The following is a 22,443-nucleotide window of genomic DNA, read 5'->3' on the forward strand; positions in this document are numbered from 1 at the left end:
TTTAATTTAAAGCTCCAAAAGTGAAATATTGTTATTAACCCCAGAGGGAGCCATATATATATAATATTTTAACATTCCACCTCTATTTTGAGTTAGCCTTGACACTTTATATCCTACTTCCAGTCTATTCTTATTAATGTGTTATCCTGTTGCACATTTTTAAAATTTACTTTTGTACTGGGACCAGTACAGTGCCCAGGAGGGGCAGGATTCCTTTATAAAGTGACAGTTGCAGCCTTGCCAGGAAATGAGGCATTTTCACAGTAATTTTTGCTTGGCCCGGGTAAGGATTTGTACATTATAATATAAAGGTGCATCTGATCTTTATAGAACTTATACTCCTGAAAGCTAAATAATAAAACCACACTGAAAAGTAGTTTCTAAAATCCTGAAAAATACTCCTCTCATCCCTACCTTCAATCCCACTTGCAGCTCTTTCCTGACTAGCAAAGACTGATAAAGAGCACCTGTGGTATCTGTCCTCTTTCTCTTAATCCCAAGCCCCTGGCTGTCATTTAACCCGGAGCTGGCTAGATGAAGTAGACAAAGCCCCACCAAAGGTGCTTCAAGAGGTAGCTGGCTATTCCATTAGAAGAATTAGAAGATTGAAGGTAAAATGTACTTCAGACCTCATCTGATACTCCTTTGGAGCCACTGTGGTAGAAGAAAGGAAAGAAGGCAGGGTTTCTGAATCCTACTAGGCTCCTTGAGCTGAATTTGACTTTTTTTCTATGCCTTTAGGGTCAGTTTTATTTGTTTTGTTTTTCGATCATGACCCGCAGTAAAAGTGGATGATTGAAAGAAGAATAAATAATGTGTACACCAAAGCAACTAAAACGATAGGTTTCAGAAACACTTGCCTTTTATTACATCCGATGCATTCTGCGAGTTTCTGTTCATTTTCACTTTTAAAATACTGCCGGAGAACACAAACGAGTTGATCAAATTACAACTTGCCTCCTGGATCAAAACCTAGGACTTAAAGTTGCCCACAGGCCAGAGGTCCAATTCCTTACCTAACCCTCACAGTCAAGGGTCTTTAATTCACTGGGGTTAGAGCCAATCTCCACCCTCCAGGGTATCGAAGGGTTCTCTGCCCCCATCCTGAGTCCTGCCACACTCTAATTCCATCCAGTCATGGCTCCAGCCCATCCCACCCCTGTGGCCTTGTCTCTCCAGGCCTGGTGCTGCAGCTGCTACGTCTCGCTGCTTCCCTCAGCTTGAGGTAATAATTGTTTTGCAGAAGCAAAGCCCCATTTGCTCTCTGCTTCTCCAAGATGCTGGTTCTCTTCCACCTCCACTGCACCTCTAAATTCTTCTAAAGACTTAAGCTTTAAGAAAACAAAAGCCAGAAACATTTACAGGCTCCTTCCTGTTCCCAGCCCCCCCCCCCCCATTATCTTCCCTGAAGCGAGGAGGTTGGGTCTTATTTAAATGGAGAAGTAAGGAAAAGGAGAAGGATGTGTGGGGGCAGGGGAGATTTCTTAATAGTTCAAAAGGTTACTCCATTAAATGTCTCCTTAATCAGAGGATGAACTTTCAAGGAACCGGACAACCCTTTCTTACCTCAGATGAGTAGGGGCATCTGTTATGATTGTGGTCCTAGCTAAAGGATAATTTTCCAAAAAGAATAAACTCATACAGCCTTGAAATGTGCACATTAAAGATTTTATTTAATTCATAATAAGGGAACCAGATAGATGTTTTAACAGATTCAGAGGAGAATACAGAGAACAGACACATTTATAGTCCAGGAATATTGAATATTGAATTGGAGGCAAAGCTAGCTTTTTCCACAGGAGTGGGAGAGGTAAATTGAACTGCTACCAGACAGGACATAATTTGCACTTCTAGAAACAAGAATTATTTTGCATTGCTATCAGTTATCTATAGGAAAGGGTTGTAAAATAGCTTCCACAGAGGCAGAATCAGATAACCTTGAAGGGTGTGCTCTAGACTAGACAACGTGGTTTTTCACTGCAGCACTACACTCTGTACTAACAATAATGCAATGCAATGTACGAACTATAAATAAAAGGATTTGTGGTGCCTAGTTCAGTCTAGAAGGGGACTACTGTGTCAGTTGGTGTGGTATGACAGCTTTTTAGAGCTCCTACCTACAAGCTGGAAAACACTGACTGACAGGCGTGAGCAAATGTGTCCGAAGAACGATGTGGCAGTAGGTGGCAGCAAAACTCTATCCCTGAAGAATGTGGCCTTCAGAAAATGCAACCTTCAGAAAGAATTTCCTAAAATACGATTAACTGGATCTTTAAGGAGTCCATAAATCCTCCTGATTGTATGCAAAATGTTGTGCATTTGTGCATTGCTCTAGGAAGAGAATCCTTGATATTTTGTTTTAAATCTGATGAAAGCTGTGAATTACTTCAGCCAAATTTTGGAAATTCCCTCTGTCCCAGCTATCAAAGTCACAAATTGGTTGCCAAATCAGCTTCAAGTTAGAAACACCTAAGGAGTTGTTAGGTCAAACCATATGAAACTGCCATTTTTATAGGTCAATCAGTTAAATATTGGCAGTTTCATGTGGTTCAACCTATAGCTACAGATTGCTAGTTGGCTCCATCCTTGCCCCATTCTGGTACGGAATAATCGATGAACATCTGAAATCAAATGACACTTCCAAGTTGAAGTTTAGGAAATGGGCTGTTGGATTCTGGTACCATCCCAAGACCTCAATGTTTTAAGAACCAGTATGGTCTTAGGACACCACCACCCAGTTCACTAGTGTGCACTCTCAAGGTATCCAGTCTGAGGACCACCAGCTTCAGAATCTCCTGGGGTTGCTTCCTAAAATTCTTGTCACCAGGCCCCACCGCAAACTCCCTGAATTAGACTCTCTGAGGCTGGGTCATCTTCATTCTAAATAGGCACAATAAAGAATAAGCAATCCCAGTGGGTGGTAGAAGAAAGTATGAGTTGAGTTCTATCAACTATATCAAAGCTTAATTGTCAGAATGTTTAAATCATGATTCTCATTCAAATATAGAAGGACATGTATCAAAGATTTTATTCAGTTCATTCATTTATGAGGGAACCAGTTAGATGGCAAAGCCAATTCCAAAAGCATATGAGGAAAATGGGCCTATACACATAATCTACCAGGAAAGACATTTGCAAAACAGAAAAGAGTGTTAGAATAAGATTGCTAGGTTACAAACAAAACTGATTAATAATGGGCAGGCTAATAAAAATGTAACCTTTGGGGTTATCTTTCCTGCCAGACAGAAAAATACAAATTAACATGTAACTTCACAGTATCTGGGCTCCCATCAAATAATGAATACCAAAGTCAAACAGGGATACATTCTTCTAGAAAGTTAAATAATCCTCCAATGGAGTTGTTGAACAATTCCCTAGTATGACATTGAAAGGACGTGCTGCCCAACTTTTTTTGCCTTATTTCCAAATTTTAAATAATTCTTACCAGTGAAAGGGCCTCATCTAGAATGAAGACAGCAGAACATGAAAAGTGTGAACTGTAAACATCTGGGTGAGGAAAAGGAGAGTATGGTAATTTTCAGACTGGAGCAGATAATTCAGAAATAGGATCAATTAATTCAGAGGGAGGAGAAAACTGATGAATGGTCAGAATTCATGTGTAACCTCTCGGATTTTATTTTAGATACTGCCTCCTGCTGTTTTAATAAGGCATTTGTTACCTTTAGAATTATTATGCTTACAAACTAGCCAATCCCTAATAATGTCTCTTAGAAGTTCATCTTAAAAGTCGGCCAAGGTTTTAAACTTTGTTCTTTAGTTTCCTGTTTAAACACTTGGGTGCTTTGTTGTTTAAACATCACAAATGTCCTCTGATTTTTAGGGGAAGCAATTGTCTATGTGGGGATTGAACCATGACCATCAAGAAACAATGAACTTAAATAGAAAAACCATGTATCTCAACCCACCCTTGGTGTTTTTTCATAGCTGCTTTTTTTTGCCTTTAGAAAGATAATTTAGGAACTAATATCTCTATGAACATACACTCAAGTTTAGCTACTCCCTCATTTCATTGTGGTTTCCTTCTATTGATTTCAAATAAAATTAAAATTTAGCATTTGTTGTAAAGGAATCTTTATAGTTGTCATCTCTAAGTGGGATAAGAGGTAATATTTATTTTCATCTTTGTACTTTTCTGTATTCCACACCCCTCTTTTCTTTTTTAGCTAAGAACATGTCTTTTTTATTAAACTAACTTAAAGAACTCACTTCACTGATTAAATTTATCATTCTTTAAGTTATTGATAGCAACAGCATCTATCATTTATCAGTTACTTTAATTTTGAAAAAATAATTCACATTTTTCTAAACAAATTTATTGAGATATATTTTAAGATTATAAAATTCACCAATTTCTGGATACAGTTCAATGATTTTTAGTAACTTTACCAAGTAGTGCAACCATCACCATAAATCAATTTTAGAACATTTTCTTCTCCACAAAAAGATCCCTCATACCCATTCCTATCTAGCCCCAAGCAATCATTAATCTACTTTCTTTCTTTATAAATTTGTGTTTTCTGGACATTGCGTATAAGTGGAATCTTATGATATGTGGTCTCTTGTGCCTGGCTTGCATGTTTTTGAGATTTGTCCATGTCAAAGCATGTACGAGTAGTTCATTCCTTTCTTTGCCAAATAGAATTCCATCGTATGGATTTACCACATTTTGTCTCTCTATTCACCAACTGATGGACACTTAGGTTGTTTCCAGTTTGGGGATATTATGAATATGCTGCTATGAATAGTCACATGCAAGTCTTTGTGTGGGCATATGTTTTCATCTCTCTTGGGTAAATACCAATGAGTGGAATCCTGGGGTTTATGGAAGTTTTATGTTTAACTTTTTGAGAAACTGCCAAACTGTTTTTCAAAGTGTCTGTATCATTTTACATTCCAGCCAACAATGTCTGAGGGTTCCCATTTTCCACACCCTTGCTAGCCCTTGAATGTCATATTTATTATAGTCATTCTAGTGGGTGTAAAATGGTATTTCATTGTGGTTTGGTTTTGCATTTCACCGATGGCTAATGATGTTGAATATCTTTTCATGTGCTTATTAGTCATTGGTATATCTTTTTTGGTAAAAATGTCTGTTCATATCTTTTGTACATTTTTTATTGGGCTATTTGTCTTATTTATTTCTATGAGTTCTTTCTGTATTCTGGGTGCATGTCCTTTATTGGATACATGTTTTGCAAGTAGCTTCTTCCAATCAGTTGCTTGTCTTTCCATGTTCTTAATGGTGTTTTTTGAAGTGCAAAAGTTTTGAATTTTGAAGAAATCCAATTGATGAATTATTTTCTTTTATAGACCATGCTTTTGGTGTCATATCTAAGAAATCATTGCCTAATCCAAGGTCTCATAAATTTTCTCCTATGTTTTCTTCTAAAAGTTTTACTGTTTTAGCTCTCACATTTAAGTTTATGATCTATTTTGAGTCAATTTTTGTGTATGGTATAAGGTGAGGGTCACATTTCATCTTTTTGCATATGGATATCTAGTCCCACCCCTAGTTATTGAACAAACTATACTTTCTTCAATGAATTGCCTTGCATCTTTGTAAAAAAATCAATTGACTATAAATATAAGAATTTATTTCTGATCATTCAATTGTTTCATTGATCTATATGTCTGTTTTTATGCCAGTGGCACATTGTGTAGATTATTGTAAATTTATAGTAGGCTTTGAAATCAGGAAGTGAAAGTCCTCCAATTTTGCTCTTCCTTTTCAAAACAATCTAAGAATCTGCTTGTCAATTTCTGTCAAAGAAAAAAGGTCTGCTGGGATTGTGGTCAGAATTGTATTGAATCTATAGGTTACTTTGGGAACAATTGCCATCTTAACATTTATTGAGACTTCCAATCCATGAACATGAGATCTTTAATTTTCCTCAGCAGAGTTTTATAATTTTTGCTGTACAAGTCTTATATTTCTTTTGCTAAATTTATTCCTAAATATTTTATTATTTTTGAAGCTATTGTGAATGGAATTTATTCTTAATTTGATTTTCAGATTATTCATTGCTCATATATAGAAACAGTTGATTTTTTAAAACATTGGTCTTGTATACTGTGACCTTAGTTCTAATTGTTTGTGGATTCATTAGGATTTTCTACGTAAAGGATCATGTCATATATGAATAAAGACAGTTTTACTTTTTCCTTACCAATCTGCATGCCTTTTATTTCTTTTTCTTGCTTTACTGCACTGGTTAGAACCTCCAATAATATTTTCAATAGATGAAGTAAGAGTGAACATCCTTGCCTTGTTTCTGATCTTTAAGGGGAAAGCACTCAGTCTTTCACAATTGATTATGGTATCCACTGTATGGTTTTTGTAGATGCCCTCTGTCAGGTTGAGAATGTTCCAATTTTGTTAAAAGTGTTTTTTTTTTTTAATCACAAATAGGTGTTAAATTTTTTATTTTTAAATTCTCTTCATAATAAAGACATCACATATTCATTACAGAAAATTAGAAACATATAGCCTACTAAAAAGAGTAATATAACACTTATGATTTTACTTACCCATTTTCTATGTCAGATCTATGAATATATATGAGTATGTGTATAGCTTAGGGATAGAGATCAAAATAGAGCTAGAGATATATGTTTTTTCTAATCCTGCAAGATAGGCATAATTAACCAGATTTTACAGAAGAGAAAAAGAGAGGTTAAGTTAAGCCAAAGGTCACCCAGCTAGTTAGGCTGGGGGTGGGAGTGGGGGAGAAAGGAATCTAGCATCACAGTTGCAGCAGAGTGATGGAGGAAGAAAAAGCTGAGTTTTAAATCCTAAATAGTGGCCCCTTGTTTCTCCTTGAGTTTTGTCCGTACCTTGTCCTTGCTGACTCTTTGACAGCAGGTTTTGGGGGCTGGGCCACACAGCTCACAAACACTGGTGGGCAGCCCCATAGAGGGGCATTTCCCTCTAGTGGAACAACTTCCCTAAGGGAACTGGACCCTCTAAGGGACCACCCAGCAAGCTCTTGCTTGGTAATTTAGGTTACATTTTCCAAAGAGTGGAGGAAGAGTTTAGCAGAGTGAGCTGGACTATCTGGGTTCACCTTCTGTTTCTGCCACTTATTAGCCTTGTGGCCTTGGATAAGTTACCCTCTATACACCTCAGTTTCTTCACATGTAAAATGTGAATAATAGTGTCTACATTGCTGGGTTGTTGTGAGGTTTAAAGGAGATAAAATATAGAAACTGCTTACACCAGCACCTGGCCAAAGTAAACACTGAATAAGCATTGAATATTGTTATTATTATCATTACTTGCTACAGAATCATCCTTGGGTGTCCCAGAAGCTTAGAAGATTCTTGGACTCTTTCTATATCTTCCTGGCTGCTGACCACCACAGCATATTATGGCCAAAACTTCATGCTGTTTTTTTTCTGCAGGGTTTTCCAGTTGTGCCTGCCCAGGTGGTAAGACGAGAGTGGCAGTTGATGACAATATTCCCTAAGAGAAAGTGCCCCCGTAGTAGCTCAAGGGGCAGAGATAGGAAGCACTTGTCCCCTCCTTCTGTGCTCCAGTCCCAGACTATAGGAAATGCTTTATTTCATGGTCTCCTCTAAGTTCCACCCTCACACCCTGATGATGGGCCCAACTCATCCCCCCCAGAGAGCTTGCTGTCTCTCCTCCCTTCCAAATACCTTTCCACTTTGGGAGAAGAGTTAGAGTGGACTTGGTAAGAATTATCTCAGTTTTTCTGCTCTGGCTCCTACACACCCACAGTCTGGAGTAAAGGAGCCTCTCCCTTTCCCTTATAACTCCTAAACCCTCCCCTTCAACTCCAATGGAAGGATTTAACAAGTTAAATCTGAAAACGTGAGCCAGCCCCCACTTTGCAGAAGCTGATTGGATCAGGGGTAGATACCTGGTTCTTGAACAAGCCCAATCAGATACTTGAGAATTTGAACTAAGAACTTTTTAAAAGTCTGGCTGTAGTATTCTGTAAACTGGAAGATCTCAGATTCAGGTTGGGGTAACCTATTGGGAATCATGTGTACCAAAGGGCCAGTGGGTAAAGGTTAACTGCAGAGACAAGCAGAAGGGCTTGTGTGTGTATGCAGAATTGTGTGTGTGTATGTATGTGTGTGTGTAAGAGAGAGAGAGACAAACAGACAACCTTGGTTCTTGAAGGATTTTCATTCTAGAGTTTCAGGAGTCCCCACAGAATGTCCTACCCTTAGTTTTCCATACCCCTGTCCCCTAAGAAACTCTCTCCAACTGATTCAAGCAAGCATACTCCAAGCAGACTGGTACTTAGAAGGAAGAGCAGTGCTTAAAAGCTCTTTGGCAAGAAATCAGACAAACTAGGCTTGAACCCGGTCTCTACCATTTTCTAGCTGTCTGACCTTGGACAGATTGCTCTCTGAGCTTCAATTTCTACATCTAGTAAAATAGGAATAACAAACTTAACCTTATAAATTGCTGGGAGGATTATGCAAAACAATGAATATGAAATACTTAGGGTGATGCCTGCCATATAAATGACGAACAAGAAATAATAATTTCTGTATTATGGTAATTTATAACTTCCTTTTCAATTGACCATTTAGTGTTATACAATTTGCATGATATTCATCTAGCTACTCCAAATTACTTTTGCAAGTGTTTACATGTTATAGCTTTTATCCATCCTTTTTTTCTCCAAACATTCTGTGTCCTAATATTTAAAGTATTTCTTGTAAACAATGTATTATTTTTTTTAATCTGGTCTGACCATCTTTGTCTTTTAACTGGTGTGTTTAGTCCATTTACCTTTAATGTAGTTACTGACATCGTTGTGTTTAAGTCTACCATTTTGCTATTGGACATGGCCCTTTTTCCTAGAGTGTGGCCTTTCTGAGGTCTCAACAAAAAGTCCAAGATGTTTGCCAAAGTCACTGGAGTGGGACGTGAAACTCTGTCTCCTTAGCATTGTGCAGCAGCTGAAGTCTGTTCAACTCTTCAACTTCCCAGCTGTTATTTTCTGCAGGGCTTCTTGGAGTTCTCACTGTGTGTGTGCAGCTTAGGAGTCAGCCAACAACTTAAGGAGAACTTCTACACAGACTTTGGGCCTCATTCAGTCCCCTCCATCATTTTCCCTTCTAGTTCCAACTATTCTGGCAGCCTTAAACTCTGGTCTCAGCCAAGTAAGACTGCCACTTTCTGCTATCACCCACTCCATCTCAGCACAACCAGTGATTTAGAAAATGCGCTCAGGAAAAAAACAGAGTGAATGAATATATGCTCATCTCATATGTTTCCCATCTCTCAAGGATCATCAACTCTCAGGTCCTACCTGCTCTGGTCACTTTCCAATGCCTTCAGATAGTTGTTTTTGATATTTTGTCCAGCTTTTTTTTTTTTTTTTAACTTAAACAGCTATTTATTGAGCACCTGCTATGAACCAGCACTGTTCTACATGCTGAGCTACACTAGTATACAAAACAAAATCTTTATGCTCAAATTTCTTTTTTTTATTCCTTTAATTGAGATATATTCACATACCATATAGTCATACAAAACAAAGTGTACATTCAATTGTTCACAGTACCACCACATAATTGTGCACTCATCATCAAAATCAATCTCTGACACCTTCATTACCACACACACAAAAATAACAAGAATAAAAATTAAAGTGAAAAAGAGCAATTAAAGTAAAAAAGAATACTGGGTGCCTTTTTGTTTGTTTGTTTGTTTGTTTCCTTCCCCCATTTTTCTACTCATCCATCCATAAATGAGACAAAGGGGAGTATGGTCCATATGGTTTTCCCAATCACATTGTCACCCCTCACTACATTTTTATACAATCCTCTTCAAGATTCATGGGTTCTGGGTTGTAGTTTGATAATTTCAGGTATTTACTGTGTCCAGCTTTTATAATTATTTTGGTAGGAAGATTAGTGTGATACAAGTCATTCCCCTATGACCGGAACTGGAAGCCTTATGCTATAACCATTTATTGAGCACTTCCCCAAACTGCCCTACAGTGAGCAGCAAAAGTTTCTGTTGGCAAGTAGTTGACTTGTTCCTATTTCAATCTTTAGAGAATGGAATGATCTTATAGGTTGGGCCACAGACAATGTCATCTGAGATATTTAACTGATATCACACTGAGATGTGGGCATTTATTGAGAATTATGTGGTCCTGAGAATACAGAAGAATTCAGGAGCCTAACAGTTTCAAGATATTTGCATTGCTTAAGATTTCTCTCAAAGATCATAAGACCTAGGCAGGAAAAGCCAAGGAAAATAAAAACCAATCTAATGAGTGACTTGGTGAGAAAGTCATACTTCTGGAAATTGATTGAAGATGTAGGCAATTATATAATCTAGAAGATAAGACTAAAAAAAGATCACTTCTTTCGGGTCATAAAGCCATTGACTAAGCAACAATAAATAGTGTCTCTTGGGGACTCTAGAAAGAAATGAATATGTTTCACAAGTAAACTTTAAAATGCTGAGGAGCAATCACTAAAATTACTTGAGATGATATATTGGTTTCCTTCAGTGGATTGTAAAGAATCACTCTGGAGGTCTATAGCTCTGGATCTCATGCCCAGAGGAAATTTCTGGTAGGGAGTAACTTCAGTTAATTGTGATGGTTCTTGTCTTCTTCAGCGTGTATTTTTCAACCCTGGTTCATCAATCAGGGTACAAAAGCAGTTTTTTAACAGAGAAAATTTAGTATCAAAGAATTATTAATCAGTGTCTTAGTTTGCCAGGCTGCTATGACAGATCCACACAAAGGGTTGGCTTCAATAACATGTGTTTAGAGTTTTGAAGGCTAGAAATCCAACATAAAGGCACCGCCAAGACCAGGCTTTCTGCCTGAAGACGGTAGCATTCTGGGGCTGGCTCGCCACAATCCTTGGGGTTCCTTGGCTTGCATTATGCATCTCCCACTGACTTCCAGCTTCTTCCTGTGGCCTTCCTTTTATAAGGACTCCAGTAATAAGGGTTAAAGCCAACCCTGTTTCCGTTGGGCCACACCTAAATAGGATCTTCCAAGATTCTACTCACAAATGAGTCCACACCTTAACTGATAATACATCTTCAAAGGGTCCTATTTAGGAATGGGTTTACACCTACAGAAACATTGATTAAGATAAAGAACATGTCTTTCATTGGGGTTCATAATTTAATCTACCACAATCAGGTGTTAGACATATACAAAGGCAAAAAGAGGACACAGAAGAATCACAGAGGTTTTAACTACCATAAGCAACTAGCACCCTTAGGCCTGGGCAAACACCTAAAGTCCTCTTAAATGTTTTTATACTCTACTTAGACTTAAATTTCAACATTAAAATCATGAGTCTAAATTAATTACTCAATTATACATTTTAAAGTGGAGTTATAAAAACTCATTCTAATAGGCCTCATTCTCTTAAATATCACATGTGCTTAAAACATCAAAGATGCACAGATTTCTTCTTAACATAAAAATATCAGTGCTACAGTTTTGTTTCTCTTAAATCTTTTTGCACGTGAATCTACATCTTCCTGGGTTTGTTGGGTCTTAAGCTCTCATCTCACAGCTTTAAGACCTCCTCTATAATTTGTGATGTTAGGGCTGGGGTTCTCAAACCATATTTCTGCCTTGCCGCCTGGGTCCCTTTTGGCTCTGCCAATAAGAGGACACTAAATGGAGACTGGAAAGCTGGAGGAGTGAGAAGAGACTTGCTCATTTCCGTTTGCTTCCTGTCTTTGTCAGCCTCACCTGACAGACATTTGGTTCCAGTAGCAAAAGTTAGTTCCTGTTTGTGGTTTTTCCATACTCCCAGAACCAGCCTCAACATCCTGCCTCAGAGAAACCAGCACCAGCTGGCCGTGCCCTCCTCAGAAGACTGAGGCCCAGCCCTCAGGGCCCCTTCCCTAAACTTTTAAATCTCATTAATCCCATTTAAGAGGACTTCAGGTGTCCCTTATTTATAAGTTTAATTTATTAGCACCTATAAGAATTTAAGATTTGGGAAGATTTTGTTTATTGTTAGAAAAATGGAACTGCATAAAAAAGAAATAAATGTATTAAATTTATAAGGGCATTTAAAAAGTGTTTGGAGCGCTTAGCTAAGCTTGTAAACAAGACCAAGTACATTCAAAGTCTCCTCCGAAGTGATTGCTAAATTCTGCTACACATATAAATAAAATAATAAAATTCATAAGCTAAACTTAAAAGCCTGAAAAAGGTTTTTGAATTTGTCTCTTAAATTGAATATAGACTTTAAAGAGAAAATTATTTGTTATTTATTAAACTGTCAATAATTAATTATTAAACTTATTAAAACCTTACTCTTTAAAGCCACATTTAAGCTTATTAATATTAATTTTTAAAGAAAAACTGAAATCTTTTCTGCATATGAAACCCATAGTTTGAGGGAAGCAGCAGTGTTCCTCACTTTTCTGGAAACTCTCTCACCTTTTAGCAGGCTGAGGAGACTATGCCCCTGGTTTAGCTATTCCTCATTTTCTCTACAGCTAGGATACTTCATAGAAATAGGGAATGGCCACTGTGTAACTGAGAAGTTAGGATTTAAGGGATGATGATGATTACTGAATCATTATATAGACATTCCTTTTTACTTTCTGGTATATTAGACAGAAGAAAATACCTGAAATCTCTGAACTGTAATCCAGCTTCCTTGATCTCTGATAATGATTGTATAGCCTCTATTTTGTGCCCTTGCGATTTTAAAACCTGTGACTAATCCTCACTTACATCTATTTATCCAGTTTTCGACTTTAGTGTATCATGATCACTAAAGACAGCCCCTGATGTTTATTAATGAAAGGTCTTTGGTCAGCCCAGAACTAACCCACCCCAAGTCCAAAGTTATCTTGATGTCCAAAGCTGGATCTAACCAAAATGGGCCCATCTGGCATGTGCAGTAGCTTAGACTTTAACCTATAAGAGACCTATACTTCATTATAATACTAAAAATCATGCCCATCACCATATTAACACCTTGTGCCAGTTTGAATGTATTGTGTCCCCCAAATGCCATTATCTTTGTGGTCTTGTGTGGGGCAGACGTTTTTGGTGCTGGCTAGATTTGCTTGGAATGTGCCCTACTCAGCTGTGGGTAATGATCATTTTGATGAGATGTTCCCATGGAGGCATGGCCCCACCCATTCGGGGTGGGCCTTGATCAGTGGAGCTATATAAATGAGCTGACTCAGAGAGAGGAGACTAAGAGAGTGCAGCTGGGAGTGATGTTTTGAAGAGGAGCAAGCTTGCTAGAGAGGAACGTCCTGGGAGAAAGCCGTTTTGAGGCCAGAGCTTTGGAGCAGATGCCAGCTGCCTTCCAAGCTAGTAGAGGTTTTCCAGACGCCATTGGCCATCCTCCGGTGAGGGTACCCGATTGTTGATGTGTTACCTTGGACGCTTTGTGGCCTTAAGACTGTAATTGTGTAGTGAAATAAACCCCCGTTTTATAAAAGCCTATCCATCTCTGGTGTTTTGCATTCTGCAGCATTAGCAAACTAGGACACGCCTCCATTTTCTTACATATGTTCTGTGATTAAGCATGTTATCAATCTGCACATGCTCAGTAATTAGATCACCTCTAATTACATCATCTGGGCCCATTGTGCTCATTATCCTAAAACCTGCCCATCTTTTAATACTGCAAAACTATCAGTATTATTGCAGTTCAGGGAGACAGACTTTTGTGCCAATAGGCCATCTGTTCTCCTGCTTCATGCCTAGCAATAAACTCTTTCTCTCTTTGAAATCCCGGGTTCTCAGGAATTGGTCATTTGAACGCATCAGGCAGAGAACCCACTGCCTTGGTCTGGTAACAACCGGACTTGAGGTGATGGGACCTGGGGGGCGAGTCCTGGCTCCATTGCTTAAAGGACCTGAGCCTTGGTTTTCTTGTCTGCAGATGGGGCAGATATCTGCCTCGCAAGTTGGTTATGAGGCTCAGGACAGTGCCTGGCACAATGGGGCAGCAGGATTTGATTCTCACCTTGTGGGTGTCCTCAGGCTACAGGAGAGGCTGGATCACTGACTATAGCTGGAGTTAGGGCAAGGAGGTCTTGCCTGCTCTTACTGGCCTGGGACACTCCCTCTTACTTAATGGCAGGAGGGCTCATTAAACAAGATGACCTTGTGCCAAACAAACAGGAACAAACTCTCTCTCCCTCAGGCAGATGTTACAGGCCCCAAAGGCACTTTTCACCCAAGTCAGAAAGGGTGAAGAAAGGCAGCTGGCTCAGAAGCAAACAGCAGTCCTGTGGACAGGGTTAAACTCTCTTCAGAGAAGTGGCAGCCACTGGCTAGAGCAGGAAACCTGTAGGGAGGGCACTCTGATCCTGGACCTGAGTCTCTGCTCCTCTGTTCACAGGATAACCTGGTCACCATAGCCACAGTGGGAACATGCATGAATAGCAGCACTGCTTAGAGAGAAAGAAGATAGCAGATGGCTGTCCTTTCTGCAAATATCTGTCAGGCAGGGGGTGGAAATCACAATTCTCCCCATCCCATTCATTTCTTCAAAGCATATGACTTAAAACTCTCTCTGTATTGCTGGGCCGCGGCATGCAAATATAAATCCTATGCATCCTTGCCTTGTTGGGGTAGCCCCTGAGAAGTGGCTCCTTCTACCTGGAGAAGTGATGGGGAAGTCCTCCAGGGACAGGAAGCAGCAGGAGCAAGGCAGGAGGATGTGGACAGCAACGAGTCCTGGTGGGTCTGATGCTGGTTCACAGGGGAATCAGAGAGCCATGGGTGAGGCCTGAAACGTAGGTTGGCGCCAGCTTGTGAAAGACCTTGAAGTCAAGTTCAAGAGTGTGGATTGTACTGTAAGCCAGGAAAGGTCTTAAGCACAGATTGCATTTTATAAAGATTAGCTGGGGACTATCATAAAGGAAGTGACAGAGTCTGGAGACAAATACAGGAAGTACATATGAGAAGGGAAAGGAGAGGAAAGATTTGAGCAAGGGACTCAGGAACCAAGGTCACCGTGGAAGTCTAGGCCATGGTGGGTGGAGGTCAGGCTCAAACCCCATGGCCCAGGCCACCAGTCTCCTCTGGACACTGAGATCAGCATCCACATACTGCAGACTCGTCTTCCCAGGGAGCCCAACACACCACATGTCTGGCCTTTCTCCTGCTGATGGAAATCTTCAGCCCAGCTGGAAAAGAGACAGAGACCAGAGGGAAGGAGTCAGAGAAGAGCAGTCATCCTGGCTGAGTCGGGGCCAGACTCATCAGTTGGGCTCTTGGCCAGCGGACTGATGAGTGGCATTTAGGGACTTTCAGAGAGCTCACTACTGCTCCTCAGTCAGCATGAATGCAGGGCAAACCCTTGGAGAGAACGTTCTTTGTCCATCTTGCTTTCCTGCTCTTTCTCTTCCTATCAGCCCTACAATTTTACTGAAACGAGACCCCACAGATGGCAGGTGGACAAGGAGCTTCCTGAGCAGACAAGGTGGTCTGTCAGGAACTTTCTATCCACATAAGAGTAACCAGAAGGGAAAACAAAAACTGAGAAGGATTGCATGGTAGGAAGAATAATGCCATCTCCCCATTCCCCCCAACCAGGTCCACATTCTAATCCCCAGAACCTGTGAACATGTTACCTTGTGTGGCAAATTCAACTGTGTCAGTGTGATGAAATTAAGGATCTAGATGTGGGGACAGTATTCTGGACTACCTGGGTGGGTCCATTAGTCACAAGCATCCTTAAAAGTGGAAGAGGAAGGCAGAAGGTAGCTCAAAGTGATGCGATACAAGAAGGACTCAACCTACCATTGCTGACTTTGAAGGTGGAGGGAAGGGCCACACACCAAGGAAGATGAGCAGCTTCTAGATGGTGGAAACAGCAAAGAAAGTCTCTTAGAACCTCCAGAAAGGAACACAGCCCTGCTGACTCCTCAGTTAGCCCAGTGAGACGTGTGTTACTCTTCTAAACTACCGAACTATAAGATAATAAATCTGTGTTGTTTTACGCCACTAAATTTGTGGCAATCTGTTACGGCAGTGAGAGGAACCTAATAAAGATTGTTAAGACTGGTGCCTTCTTATCATTCAGGTCTAGCTCAAGTCAACTTCTAGAGAGACCTTCTCCAGCCACCTTGCAGAAGGTGGCCCTCTCATCACCCTCTAATCCCTAGGACTTGTTCCCCCCCATCCCGGAGCTTTTCCTTCTCTAAAAGGTTGTGTTTATCTGATTGCTAGTCTTCCCCACTAGATTGTAAACCCCTTCATTATTTGTCCATGATTCCATCCCTATTACCAAGATAAATGCAGTGTAGTAAGGAATTTGGCCTCAATCAAAGAGGTCTAGCCTTTGTGCTCAGCTCCTGGGGGGGTAACCTCTAAACCCTGGGAATTTTCTGAGTGATAGGAGGGTGTTTGCTATTCATGGTGGGTCCCTGGACCACACCTGACAGTTTATGCTAATGAGGTGACTCCTGGTGGGTCTTTCTGGCCACATATCAGCCAGACTCTGGGGAGGGAATGCTGGAGACTGAGTTCAACCACATGGGAAATGTCTCAATCACTCCTATGTAATGAGACTCCATTAAAAACCCTGGGCTCCGAAGCTCAGGTGAGCATCCCTGGTTGGCAATATTCCCTGTGATTTGTCACACACCAATGCCGGGAGGGTAACCTGTCCCAGAGGACAATGGAAGCTTCATGTCTGGACCCTCCCAGACTTGGCCCTATAAGCCTCTCCCTTTGGCTGGTTCTAATTTGTACCCTTTCCCTCTATTAAACATGATCATGACTACAATAGTTTTCTGTGCGTTCTGTGAGTCTTTGTAGCAAATTATTGAACCAGAGGGTGGTTTGGGGAATTCCCCCTGAACTTGCAGTTGGTGTCAGAAGTGACAGTGGTCCTGTGTGGTCTCTTCCCTATAACTTTGTAGTTGAACCCTAACTCCTTACAGTTGGGGTCAGAAGTCTTGGGCAAACTTGCTAGTCTGGAAAACTGTGCCCTTAAATTTGAAGTTTGGCTAACTCCAGGTAAGTGTCTACGCACGTGGAAGCTCCGGCAAGTATTGGATGGATGGATGGATGGATGGATAGGTGGATGGATGGATGGATGGATGAACACGGTAGAACAGAACTAATGGCATGAAACCCCCTGAGGTAGAATGCTCAGTGGCTATGCGTCATAGTTACGACCTATGAAGGCTCAACAAAAAGGTATACCCTCCCCTTTACATCCTGCAGGAGTTTCAATCAGTCCAGGTCACACTGCTTCGAATGCTCTTACTAAGCCTTCCGAGGTCTCAGACTAATGCTGCTACAGCCCATGTAGGAGAATTTATGCAGGGGTAAAATATTATAAATTTCCTCTGCCAAACAGCAGTGTAAGGCAATGTTTTAGGCAATGTTTTATGAGGAGATAGCCCATGAGTAAATATGGTAAATGCTCCCTTTAGTTCAAACACTCCAGGAAGAGAGACCAAGCTGGTTTTAGCAGAAGACTTGGCTTCTCAGGCTTTGTTCACTATTTCCTAAGCTCCACAGACAGGTTGTTTCTCCAGGAAATGATATTTTGCCAAACTGTCCAGGATGGCAAGCAAAACCCGGGGAACATTGGCGGTCCTGAGGCTGCTGCCTAACTCGAGTGGAGGCAAGAAGAAAAAGGACCTGGAGGCAGAGAAAGCAGACCCAGAGAGTGACAGGAAAGGACGCATAACGATCTAATTTGATTGCTGCACTTGCAAATTAAATCAAGACATACTTGCACACTTGGAGCACCTATCAAGGGAACAGGGCAACATGTACAAAATGATGTTTATTTAATCCATTTGGGAAACAAGCAACATGAAAGGCTTTTTGTTTGACAGCTCACTCAAGGTTTAGATCGTGATTGCTTCCTGTCATTAAACCTCAGCCACAGGAAAACGCTAGCATAAATAATGGGAATGACTCTTCATCTCACTAATGGGAGAAAAAGTGGTTAAAAACACTATAGCTATCACTCTTGCAATAGCTCTGATGGCGCAAGTGCCCATAAACATCAACAAAGTTTTATATGTACTGTTTGAAATATTTACTGTATAAATATCAAATATGTACATTAAAGGTAAAGTTGTAAACTGGCCAACAGTCATCAGCAGTTAAGTACACTGGGTCTGCACTGCCATTCCCATTCTCAACCTAAGAGCTTATATATTTTACCAATGACTGCCATCCACATGGGGGGTGAAGGAGCACTTGGGATATGGAAAAGGTGTTGTTGTTTTTTTTTTTTTAATGCACAACTTTGTAAACTAAGAAAGAGCAATCCAAAGCATGACTAATTACATTGCCTGAATCAATAAATACTTGTCTCATGTGCTACATGTACTAATAAGGACAGAAGCCACTAGTTACAGAAACCATCATTTTGTTACCTACTGATGTTCCATTTGCTAATGCATGTCACTCAATCTGTGGACTTTATCTAACACATACACAAATTATTTTTTGTTTGAAACTGTCATAAGATTTCCCTTGGATATTTCTCTTCTATCACTCTCTTAGCCGGGAGCCACTTTTTAAACAAAAATTCCAAATTACAAGCCATCAAAAGCATAGCTATGGTCATATTCAGATCTTCGCCCAGAAGGGAAATGTTATGCTGTCAAGGCTTAGATGAGTTTAGAAGGCCTCTTATTCCCGTGCTGGAGGCTTAAACTGATTGTTTCCTCCTGCCACACTGGAAGCCAAGCTGCCTCACATCTTTGAAATTTCATAAACAGTGGTTTCCAAAGACTAACAGAGGATCCCAAGAAGATACCAGAAGATGGAGTTGGGGGTGGGGTTTCTCTTTGTCTGGATTTGCTATCACTGGGGCCAATGGGCAAATACAAAAAGAGGACAAGGATTCAAAGTGGTTAAAAACCCCAGACCTGGAGGGAGCAATGCTAAGGACACAGTACAGTAGTAGCAAAGCCTGCTGCCCTAAATAACATTTGGAGGCCTCACATGTTAGAAATTTTAGGCACTTCTGGGCACTTCTTTAATCACCACAAATGAATATCCCTCTCAAAGTCACACTCACACCTTCTCCCATCACAGCCCACTGTAAAAAATGGACATATTCCATTTGCTACAATCCTCTGTTCATGGGCAAGCTGAGTCTCCCTAGCCCAATGCAGCTTTTCTTATAATCTGTGACACTCCCAAACACAAGCCATTCTGGATTCAGGACCAGCTGCTTCCAGAGTTCTGCAGCCTATGAGCCCTACCTGCCACTGATCACTTTGTCTTGAACCACTTCCAAGCTCCTTTCTCAGGTGACTGCTTGTTTTTTAGTTCAAAGACACACCCTATTAGAAATGAACAGTGCAAGATCCTACGTGCAAATATTTGCAAATAATTTTTTTAAAACTATACATATTTTAGAAATTCAAGTCAAATCCAGAACAGATTAGTTGGTTGGTATCAGCCAGCACCTCATGCCCAAAACAGGCAAACTGTCAGTTTCTGAAATCAGAAAAGGATTAAGGCACCAGCTCCCCTGGCAGTTAGTGCCTTGAGTTTAAGAGGAAGCTTCAAAGGAAAGCACTGAGGCGTAATGAAAGACAAAACTTCCCAGCCTCAGTGTCTTCCTAGACCACAAGCCAAAGGCTTTTGTGTAGGCAGTGTTGGATGGATCTTGATCCATCACCAGGACAACTCTTTCCCTGTAATTCTGAAACTAAAATAAGGAAGGCACATTCCCAAGTCATGCTTTGTATGGGCTACAGTCTACTTTTACTTTACACAAAATAAACTTTTTACCCATAAGCCTCTGAATCACAAAGAATCTAAAGGAACTACAAAAGTCAGCATATCCTTGACGGTTTTGTGTGTGTCCAGACAACCTCCTGCTATAGTTAAGGCCAGGGGCATTGGGAAATATCATCAGGAGCATCTGACAGGCCAATATTCAGGAAAAAATCCAGAGATGAGGATTTGAGTCAGCAGGCAAGGCTGGAAGCCACAAGGTGAACATTTGGCAATTGGGTCTTCTGTGGCTGCAAAGAGACAGTCACTCACAACAGATATTTCCCTCAGGGCATTTAGACTAGGTCACTACCCTAAAAGAAATGAGGCAACATTGTCCAAAGAAAGTGCCCCTTGGTGATCCATGGGGTTGGAGCCATGCTCATCCTGGTTTCCAAGCAGGAACTGGGAAACCCTGGAGGGGGTGATTCAGCCGAGGGAAGCACAGTCCAGCTCTGAGTCCTCCTGGCTGCCCCCTCCCACCACCTCCAGTTCATCGGGACTGTCGGTGATGTTGGGCTCACTGGAGCACTGCCGGTGGGGCGGGGCGAAGCTGGGCGGCAGGAGCAGGCACTTGTCCTCACTGCCAGCCTCCTCGCCTAGGCCCGAGTGCATCATGGTGGCCATGGCCAGCAGCTGGATGTCCGAGTGGGCATTGGCCACGGTGTGCCGCCGGACGCTGCCACACTTCTCTAGATAGGCCTCCCCCTCTTGCTCAGTCAGCGGGGTCAGGGCCATCTCATTCAGGGGCCGGCTGACCGTGGTCATCGGGGAAGCATAGTTCAGAAGAGTCACCTTGGGTCGGGCCCTGGAGTGCCTCCTGGCTGCAAGAAAAAAGCAGAAAAGGCTGTAATTGAGGAGGGTGCAGTGGTCATGAAAGCTCCTACATAATCAATGGAAGGGAAAGAGGGAGGTGGTGGCTCTATCTTCAGAAAAAGCTTTAGGTGCAGCCCTGCTGAAAGGCAAGGGAGGAACTTAGCAATGTCTAAATGTTTCTCTTGCAACTCCACCTGCTTATGCCAGATGTACTACCTTTGCCACCCCCTCCCCACATATTAGGGAGTCACCAAAGGATGTTCCTTGATAGATCAGGCTCAAGGGAATTCCCTTTCTTGTCCAGCTACTATCTCAGCTTCATCAGATTTGCCCTAAGTTCCCCTTCAACCAGTCTTCTCTGAAGACCTGGACACGGATTAGGCCAACTTCCAAAAGGAGCCCTATGGCTCCATTTGGGAAGATGTGGCTTCTGGAAGATGTAGACTTTAAAACACAAACAAATGAAATGAAAGAGGCCTCAGAAGCATAAATCCAAAGGAAGAGGTAACTGGAGAGAGCTTCAGCTATCAAAACCAGGGTGGTAGGACCATCCTCTGAATCATCCTGAACCAAGATGGATGGTCTGAGACCCATGTTCTAGTCAAGTCAATTCTTCTGAATTCAAACAGCCTTTGGCACCATCAAAGGACAGGCTAGACTCCACGGATGGCCCCATGGAGGCAGACATGAAGAGGAGGGTCAGGCACGAATTTTTCTACAACTGCTGTTTCTTTCTCACCATATTCCAGAAACCTTGATATGCATTCATCTTATAAGTCCTCCTAAAAACTGAACCTAAGTCATTATGTATTATTAGTCCCTATGTTACAGGTGAGAAATCGGAAGAGCAGAGAGGTACTGACTTACCCAAGACCACACAGCTAGAATGTAGCAGAGCTGGGATTCAAACAAGGTCTGTCTCACAGACCCTCATTCTTCATAGACTAAGCTGCCCTTGCAAAGCCCACAGATTATGATAATAGTCTAAGTACCCTGACGGAAAGATGAGCCAGGTATATGGGGTACAAAGACAGGAAAAAACTTATCTATCTGGGGACAATCAGGAAACTTGTAGGGAGGCTATATGTTGATGATGATGGGCCTTCATAGTGACAGAACTCCGAGAGGGGGACAGGGATAACCGTGTTCTGGACAATGGGAACAGCCTGAGCCAAGGTGCGGAGACAGGTGCACCATGAGACCACAGCCTGGCTGTGACACAGAGTACATGAAATGATGGAGATGTGCTCCGGCAGGCAGGATGAGCTGTGTCACATGAGGGCCCCTGGATGCCAGGTGGAAGCACCTGTGATGAATCGGAATGGCCATGCATGGGGTATGGGGGGCTCTGCAGGTCTTGGGGGGCAGGATGGGGGCTATGCTTCAGGAAGATTCACCAGGTAGGAGTGCATTGGATGGACTGGAGTCGTTGAGGCCAGAAGTGAGGAAAGGCAGGGAGAAGGCTCAGGCATGATTTTCTATAATAAATATGGATTATGTGTGGGGAAAAAAAAATGTAATGCTAAGATCAGAGGGTGAGGTGAGGAAGAGAATGGGCTGGAAACATCACAGGGGCTAATGCTGTGGAACCCAAAAAGGAGAGACCAACAGAGGGGAAAGGCAGGGGGAAGAGGAATCAAGATGGCGGTGGGGGCAGAACTAAGGTCAGGACAGAAGGGGGAGGAGCAAGAGCAGACCGGGGGAGGGGCTAAGGATGGGGCAGGGCCACTCAGTTCTTGGCGCTGGCCACAGTGAGCCTGAGATGCTGACGTGCCTCGAGGGGCAACCCTCCACGCGCAAGAGGATATACTGTTTTACAATTGGGGGAAAAAGTGGCTAAAAACAGAAATGTGGATATTTTCTAATTGGGTATTGAGGGACATAAGAGAATGCT

At 41.6% G+C, this 22,443-nt stretch overlaps 1 protein-coding gene across 8 annotated transcripts in view; it reads right to left on the reverse strand.

The window, feature by feature from the left end:
- Positions 1 to 17,754: 17,754 nt before the first annotated feature.
- The window catches only part of PRR5L (proline rich 5 like), a 171,489-nt gene continuing 166,800 nt past the window's right edge, over positions 17,755 to 22,443 (reverse strand). For 7 of the 8 annotated variants that reach the window (XM_037840121.1, XM_037840125.1, XM_037840122.1 and 4 more), the window contains one exon: positions 17,755 to 20,557. In XM_037840121.1, coding sequence (XP_037696049.1) covers positions 20,163 to 20,557 — 395 coding nt within the window. In that variant the 3' untranslated portion in view covers positions 17,755 to 20,162. The remainder of the gene's footprint in view (positions 20,558 to 22,443) is intronic. The other variant, XM_037840126.1, reaches the window with a different exon arrangement.

Source organism: Choloepus didactylus, chromosome 6, assembly GCF_015220235.1.
Source record: "Choloepus didactylus isolate mChoDid1 chromosome 6, mChoDid1.pri, whole genome shotgun sequence".
NCBI lineage: Eukaryota > Metazoa > Chordata > Mammalia > Pilosa > Megalonychidae > Choloepus > Choloepus didactylus.